At 55.3% G+C, this 7427-nt stretch overlaps 3 protein-coding genes across 12 annotated transcripts in view; 2 read left to right on the top strand and 1 right to left on the bottom strand.

The window, feature by feature from the left end:
- The window catches only part of IGFLR1 (IGF like family receptor 1), a 2180-nt gene extending 754 nt beyond the window's left edge, over window positions 1-1426 (top strand). The window contains 4 exon segments of the mRNA XM_024733936.1: window positions 122-304; window positions 606-996; window positions 1081-1350; window positions 1353-1426. Coding sequence (XP_024589704.1) covers window positions 122-304; window positions 606-996; window positions 1081-1350; window positions 1353-1426 — 918 coding nt within the window.
- U2AF1L4 (U2 small nuclear RNA auxiliary factor 1 like 4) overlaps window positions 1-1455 on the top strand; it is a 5267-nt gene extending 3812 nt beyond the window's left edge. For 5 of the 10 annotated variants that reach the window (XM_024733974.1, XM_024733973.1, XM_024733972.1 and 2 more), the window contains 3 exons: window positions 122-304; window positions 603-996; window positions 1081-1455. The gene's annotated coding sequence lies outside the window, so the exon portion shown is untranslated. Of the gene's footprint in view, window positions 1-121; window positions 337-602; window positions 997-1080 lie in introns of all 10 variants that reach the window. The other 5 variants (XM_024733977.1, XM_024733976.1, XM_024733971.1 and 2 more) reach the window with 3 other exon arrangements.
- Window positions 1456-1844: 389 nt separating this feature from the next.
- KMT2B (lysine methyltransferase 2B) overlaps window positions 1845-7427 on the bottom strand; it is a 20162-nt gene continuing 14579 nt past the window's right edge. The window contains 10 exon segments of the mRNA XM_024734118.1: window positions 1845-2407; window positions 2498-2627; window positions 2746-2829; window positions 2947-3054; window positions 3358-3535; window positions 3641-3715; window positions 3800-3937; window positions 6885-6994; window positions 7072-7161; window positions 7248-7427. The exon segment at window positions 7248-7427 is cut by the window's right edge and continues 46 nt beyond it. Of these exon segments, the coding sequence (XP_024589886.1) occupies window positions 2132-2407; window positions 2498-2627; window positions 2746-2829; window positions 2947-3054; window positions 3358-3535; window positions 3641-3715; window positions 3800-3937; window positions 6885-6994; window positions 7072-7161; window positions 7248-7427 (1369 nt within the window). The 3' untranslated portion in view covers window positions 1845-2131.

Genomic DNA, 7427 nt, shown 5'->3' with positions numbered 1-7427 from the left:
GGGGCTGGGTGAGTACAGTGCAAGGGGCGGGGACTGCTGGGATAGGACAAAGGGGGAAGCACGTAGCTAGCGCAGAGGAGGCAGGTTTGGCGGTTGCACGTGAGACGCTGTGTCCCACCAGACTGAATTTTCGGAAAACTGCGGGCCCGATGATGCGGGCAATCACGTAACGCACCCCTTCAAAGAGTGTCCTCCTGGGCAGTGCAACCCCAACAGCGAGGAGCTATGTAGCCCTTGTGGCGGCGGAGCAACGGCCCCCACTTCCTTGGGGAGCCGCGGCGGGACCCGGAGGCGCGGCAGACAGGTGCTGGTTGGGCTCCGGAGAGCCTGGGCAAGGTGCAGCCCGCCAGAGTGGGGCGGGGGCGGGGAGCGTGGCTTGGGGTCGGATGGGTGGCGTCTGTATCAAGGGAAGGGAGGGTGTAACCTAACTGAAGAGGACAGGGATGGGGGCACAGTATTGATAGTATCAGGGGTTAAAGGAGTCGGGGTGGGGGGCTGGGAGGGCAGGATCAGGCGGAGATGTGGTCCCATTGAGGGATTTAAGGATGGGAAGTTTGTGCTGAGGAGGCAGGAGTAGGGCATGCTTCCCACTTTATTTCCAGAAGCCGGTCCCTAACAAGGAGCCCTGCCCCCTGACACGTGGAAAGCTGAGCGTCCTTAGTTCCCAGGAGCCCAGCTTACCGGCGATTTCCAGTCTCCTGTGGACATCTGAGCACAAAGTCCCTCATTAGGCCTGGCCGAGTTGGAGTCTTGACCTGTCCCTGGTGCTGGTTCTGCTCATGACCTCAGCAGAAATTCTCCTGCTCGCCCTGCAAAGGCACCGCCGTCGCAACCACCAGGGGAAAGCTGTCCAACACCCCTGTCCTGGCTTGGTTTGCAACCACCTCAACACCCACACCCTATTCTCCTGGCACTTGTCCCCTCCAGGCTCCCTGGAGGCTTCAGAGGCAGGGGACTCAGGGAAGGAGGTCCCTCCGCCTCCACTCCTAGGCAGGGGTTAGTTGAGGATACACCAAGGCCGGGGGGAGGTGGGCTGGAAGCTTGCGCTTCCTCCCCTTCACCCCTCCCTTTGTCTCCTAGAGCTGCCAAGTCTGGAATCACAGCCGCTGTCTCGCCTCCTGGATGAGCTGGAAGTGCTGGAGGAGCTGATCGTGCTGCTGGATCCTGAGCCTGGGCCAGGATGGGGGAGAGCCTGTGGCAGCACTCGACACCTGGCTGCAAAATATGGACTGCCTGCTGCCTGGTCCACTTCCGCCTACTCCGTGCAGCCCAGTCGCTGGCCTCGGTGGGCCCTGATGGAGGTGGTGGTGGCAAGGGAGCCCTCTGCCTCTCCGGGCCAGATTGGCGCACACCTGCCCAGAGAGGGCGGGCAGATGCACTGCAGGTGCTGTCCAAGCTTGGCTGAGCTGGGGCCTGCCCGGCCTAGTACCCGATAAAAATAAAGTTTCCGTTGAAGTAAGTGCCTGCTGTCTCTGGGCCTCATCACGGGTCCTCTTAAAATAGTCTTAATTGGGCCAAAACCCAGCAGACATCCTCTCACTCCCCTCCCCATTCAGGGAATGGGCCAATCCCACCACACACACAAGACCAGATGTGGGTTACCTCTGGGCAACCAGGGTCCCCTCTGAGAAATGGCCCTGCTCCCCTTGGGAGGGTTCATCTATAGGGAGCCATCTGCGTTCTGACTTGGAACAGGTTACATTTATGCTGAGCCTTGACAGACCCCCCCAGTTTACTTCTAATTCTGAACGATGCCCTCTCGCCTCCCCTGGCTCAGGATGAGTGGGGCGCAGAGGAACAGAAGCTCCTACCTGCCCCCAGCACCATACAAATGGAAGACCACCTCTCCAAACATTGACAGACTTTATTGTGGGGGGTTCCCACCTGGGATCCCACCCTCTTAAATAAAAAAGTGCATAGAAAAGAAGGGATTTAGAAACTTTTGTACAATATCTACATCCTGGGCCCCCAGGGAAAGAAGGGGGCGATTGCTGGGTGGGCTGGAGGGGTGGAGGCAGGGCCCTTGCCACCTGCATGCCCACATCCACCCTGAACATGAGGGTGGGGTGAGATGCTCTGGGAGGGACGAGGGGCAAGATGGCAGCGGGGGGCGTGGCAGGCAGCCACAGCTTCAGTTAAGGAACCGACGGCAGCGCTTGGCGCCACAGTTGCAGGGCAGCTTGTTGCTGGCATCCTCAATGGGGAACTTGTAGTCATAGGTGAGCTCCTCGCCACGCAGGATGCGGCGCAGGGCGAAGATGACGATGTGCTTCTGGCCCTCCACGTGGATGACTCGAGAGAAGCAATTGGGCTCACACGAGTGGTTGATGAAGCGGGCGGCATTGCCATGCATGGTGGCATCCACCACATCAAAGTCATCCATGCGGAACATGTAGCACCCAATGCCCTACAGGGATAGGGTGGGGCGGTCAGGGGCTCCGTTCCCGTGGACCACACTGTTTCACCCGTCTCATTCCCATGGCCTGGCAGAGCCTACCTTCCCATCATAGAACTTCTCCCGCTTGTCAGTCAGCACAGAGCGAATGACAATACCAGAGTACTCAATGACCATCTCGCCAGCATCGATGTTGCGTTTACAGAACAGGCCCCGCCCGTGGATGGCAGATCTGCAGGGTTGCATGGACAAGGGCGAGGTCAGGGGGCAGGGGGACAGAACCAAGGTAGTCCCACACTAGGGCACCTGTCCATCCACCCAAGGGGCATCCTCCCCCCAACCCCACTGACCTGTAGACACCCACAGCCTCTTTGGATGTCTTCTTGAGGTGGCGAAAGCGCATGGCCATGGGCAGCTCCAGACTGGTGGCGCGTCTGGTGGGGGACGGCAGCGTCACACAGGTTGGTACCCAGGAATGACCTCTCTTGCCCCGATCACCCTCTTTTGGACCTTTCCAGACCATCCCCAGTACCCTGGCCTGCCCTCCATACCTGGTTGACCTGAGCTGCACCTCATCCTCTTCCTCGTCACAGGTGGCTCCCTCAGGGAGCACCCGGTGCTGGGAGGCCAGGAAGTTGAACATGTCAAAGGTGCACTTCCTGCAGGTGGGAGGGAGGAAAGGAAGGAGGTTCATAGCCATTCTTTCAAGAAGATGCTACCCATATATTCTTTGGCCTGGGCCTGCTGCTGGTAGGGTAGGAGCAATACTGCTACTACTGAAGACACAGCAAACGGGGAACAGATGAGGTTCATTCTTCTGATGTGAACTCTAGGAATAACTTCTGGAGTGACCTAGTATCTTCTCCTCAGACCTCAGTTTCTAATCTGTAAGACTTAATTCCCACCCTTGAGAACTCCTACAGGGCTACCCCGACTCAGGCATCACACCCCAGACCTCTCACCGGAGATAGACCTCAGCGCGGGCTGCCCCATGGGGATTCAGGGGTGGCTCCTCCTGGCCCTCTCCCTGCTGGTGGTAGCGGAATTTATAGTGCTGGCAGCGCTGAGCTCCGGGCAGTTGCTCTGCCAGGAAGATGACAGCATCGTGGTGGATGCCCAGGAGCCTTGCCCCACTCATTCCTGGGGGAGAGTCAAAAGTGAGGACACATAAGTCATGTTGGAGGCCCATCCTGCCAACAGGGAGTCATCCCGGCCCCCAGCATCCCTGTGAAACCCCTCAGTTACCACTAAAGGAGAGATGTCTGAGCCGGGCATGCCCTCGGGCCTCTTGCACCTTCTCAATCAGAATTCTCCATGCCCCTGGGGAGAGGGCAGGGCCAGAGCTGTCAGAATGGTGTTCTACGGGACACCTTCCCTCCCTGTCAATGCTACTCCCAAACTCACCCTCCAAGCTCTCGGCCTCCACGCTGAACCCATCCTCACTGCTGATCTCGAAACGCAGGTGTGGGCCAGCCCGTTTAGGGGCCTGGTTCTCTTTGTCCTCTGGGGATGGAGGCTCTTCCTCAGAGCTTGAAGCCTCACCTGGTCCCAAGGAGCAGATCAGAGTTGGTGACGATCACCCCTCCTGGACTCAAAAGCCCCTGGTTCCCCTCTGCCCTTCCTTCCTCCCCGTGTATAAGCACAGTTGCTGGGTCTGAGGGTCTTCCTCCTGCAATATTTGCCCAGTGAACCCTATAGAATGGACATTATTTTTTCTAAAGGGCCTACAGTCTCTTTACTGCAGGACATGCTTATGGCTCACTCAAACTCAGTCTACCGTAAATGCCAATCTATTCCTCATTTCTCTGCATCTCACACAAAATTTAAAATACTGGAGAACTACTATATTTTGCACATGTATTTTTCTTATGTGTACCACATTGCTGTAAAGATTACCAATATATTATTATAAAGGCCCATACTCACACAATCAAGTATATGTACACTATGATGGATTTCTCAGGGGCTAAAAATGTTAAAGCTAGAACAGATAGGACTAGCTGACACAGGTGAGGTGGATGTGAGAGAAAAGGGGGGGGTCAAGGACAATTCTTGAGGTGTGGAGCCTGAACAACTGGAAGGATAAAATGGTCACTGAGTGAGATGGTGAAGGTGAGGGAGAAACGAGTTTGGGGTCAAGGTCAAGAACTCAGTTTGGAACATGTTGAGCCTGAGATTCCTCTTAGAAAACCTCCCCTTTCAACTTGCTTGTGGAGATGGCGAACAGGCAGCAGGATATAAGAGCCTGGCTAGTGATTTGGGGGCTATCAGAATTAGAGATGGGGTTTAGAGTCAGGAAGTTAGACAAGAGCACTCGGGAGTGAGTGGAGATTAGAGAAGTCAAGGCCAGAGCCCTGGGACACACCAAAGCTGACAGGCTGGGGCAGTGAGGAGGCACAGCCAGAGGTGAGGAGAGGGCTGGGGTGCTGGAAGGCAGGAAAGGAAGTGCTTCAAGGAGGGAGGGATCAGCACACCAAATGCTGCTACTGGCTCAAGCAGGATGTGGACTGAGGCCTGACCATTGTAGCTGGGTTGAGTGGGGTGGGGGGCATACGTTTGAGTGGAGCATACTTTAGGAGGGGCAGGAGTCACATGGCCACACTTTCTCCCCACAGAACTGCTCTGGGCCAACCTGCCTATATGCCCTTCCAGCCCTAAGCAAGACTCTAAACCTAACTCTCGCTGTGTGTCCGCAATGCCCTAGGGTCCACCTCTGACTTCTGCCACCTTTCCCCACCCTCACTTCCATTCTGTTCCCTGAGCACAACCACAGAGGCCTCGCCTGGGCACACTCTCACTTTCTTCTTTCTCATGGTGCTCATCCTCAGCTAGAATCAATGCGCTTGTTAATTATGCATCTGTTTCCTCTAGCAAAATGTGGTCTGGTCCCTATGGGCAGGGACCTGTCTGTCATGGTCACTGCCATATCCTCATGCCATCTCCGACCCCTGTAAGTAGCCTTTCAGTAAAACAGTCTCAGTCTACTTCATTCCACTTCCATAGTCAGCAGCTTAGCTCTACATAATGAGAAAATCCACACATCAGGACAGGACTTGGGGCCACAGGGAATTCCGAGCCTCAGTCTGCTCAATTATCAGCTTACTTGGCTGTAGCCTACTCCCTCTCCCACTGCCCTCCATGACCAACAGAGCACTGCCCTTCCAGCTTCACTGAGTCCATCAGCCAGAACTGCTCCACGTGCCCCCATCCTGCATACTGATGTCTCGTATCTCTGCAAGTACAGGCATAACTCGGAGATACTGCGGGTTCAATTCCAGACCACGGCAACAGAGCGAATATTGCAACGAAGTGAGTCGCACAAATCTTTTAGTTTCCCAGTGCATATACAAGTTACATTTATACTATACTGTAGTCTAGTAAGTGTGCAACAGCATTATGTCTAAAAAAACAATGTACATACCTTAATTAAAAAATACTTTATTGCTAAAAAAATGCTAAACATCGTGAGCCTTCAGGGAGTTGTAATCTTTTTGCGAGAGTAACAGCAAAGATCACTGATCACAGATCACCGTAACAAATAATGAAACAGTTTGAAGTATTAAGAAAATTACCAACGTGTGACACAGAGACACAAAGTGAGCAAATACTGCGGGAAACATGACGCTGATAGACTTGCTCCATGCAGGGTTTCCAAAAACCTTCAATTTGTAAAAAACGTGACAAAACAAAGGGCAATAAAACGAGGTATGCCTGTACACCTTCCTCATGTCCTTCCCTCCATCTCAGGGGTCTCTTATGCAAACCTGACCACTATGTCTCCTCCCACCTCCTTTTCCATCCACGAGTCCCCTTCACCCTCATCCTTGCTTTTGCTGTCACAGCCCTCACAGCAAACCCCTCTGAGCTGCTCCCCCCAACCCCCACCCCAGACTCTTAACTGAGCTTTTTGGCAAGGTGCCTGGCTGCTGTTCTGGCTTCCTCGGCAAACACTGTCTTCGGTTCTGGACTCTGACACAACATCCTCCCTACCCTGTGCCATCTGCCCAGACAGTACACCAACCCTAGACCCCACATGCCTGGTGTTCTCTGTGGCAGTTGGGACTGCTGACCACTCCCTTCCCTAAGCCTCTGGGACACCACCCTCCTCTGATCTCCTTCCCACTGTTCTTGTCTTTCCTCTGGGTCCTAGGTGGGCTCCATCCTCTGTGGATGATCCCCAAAACTTCATCTCTGGCTTTACTAGGTACCTAACCTCTGACCCTGGTGCACGAGCTCCTGAAGCCCTTCCTTGGGCTCTTGGGCACACTGAACAGGCATGTGTCTGTTTCTGACACAGGCCATAAGCTCCCAAGGGTGTCTCTGTAACTCTAACACCCAACCTCAGGCCGTACCCAGGTAGGTGTGCAATGTGCAACACCCAGTGCGTTGTGTGTGTGTTTTTTTAAGTGGACCAATTCTGTATCTGTGAGTTACTCAGCTGAGGCAAGCACCAGGAAGGACGCAGTGAGAGGGAAACGCTGGCCCCTACCTGAGTAGTGGTGCCACTGGGACTCAAGCAGCAGGTCAGAGGGACCATCGGGGGCCCGGGGAGGACCACCTTCTGGAAGTGGCAGCAGAGGGGACCGGTCCTGGAGGGGCCTGTGAGGAGAGACCTGTCAGCAGGAGGAAGCGGCAGAGGCTCCAGAGCCTCCAGGGAAAGGAGGCTGGCCACTCACCTCGGACTTTCCCCCCAGGTGGGCTCCCCAGGTTCATCCAGGTCGAGAACTCCACGCACAGTGGGCGTTTTCATCCTCACTCGGCTAAACCTGGTGCAGAGTGGACTGTGAGAAGGCTGAGCTGCCTTCTCCTGCCCACCCTTCTCCCACTCCGCAGCCTGGGCACGCTCACTCACCCGCTGCCACAAAGCCCTGGACCCTGCTGGGGGTCCTCCGAGGACTCTCCATCTTCCTCCAGCCGGGGAGTTTTGCTTGGGGGAGGTGCTGGTGGGGAACGGCCAGAGAAGGTGGACACCCTTTTGACGCGGATGGCCTGGCGGGGTGGGCTGGGGGGCCCACTGCTCAACACCAGCATC

Source organism: Neophocaena asiaeorientalis, unplaced genomic scaffold, assembly GCF_003031525.2.
Source record: "Neophocaena asiaeorientalis asiaeorientalis breed wild unplaced genomic scaffold, Neophocaena_asiaeorientalis_V1.1 scaffold280, whole genome shotgun sequence".
NCBI lineage: Eukaryota > Metazoa > Chordata > Mammalia > Artiodactyla > Phocoenidae > Neophocaena > Neophocaena asiaeorientalis.
This window is presented reverse-complemented; position numbering and strand designations above follow the sequence as displayed.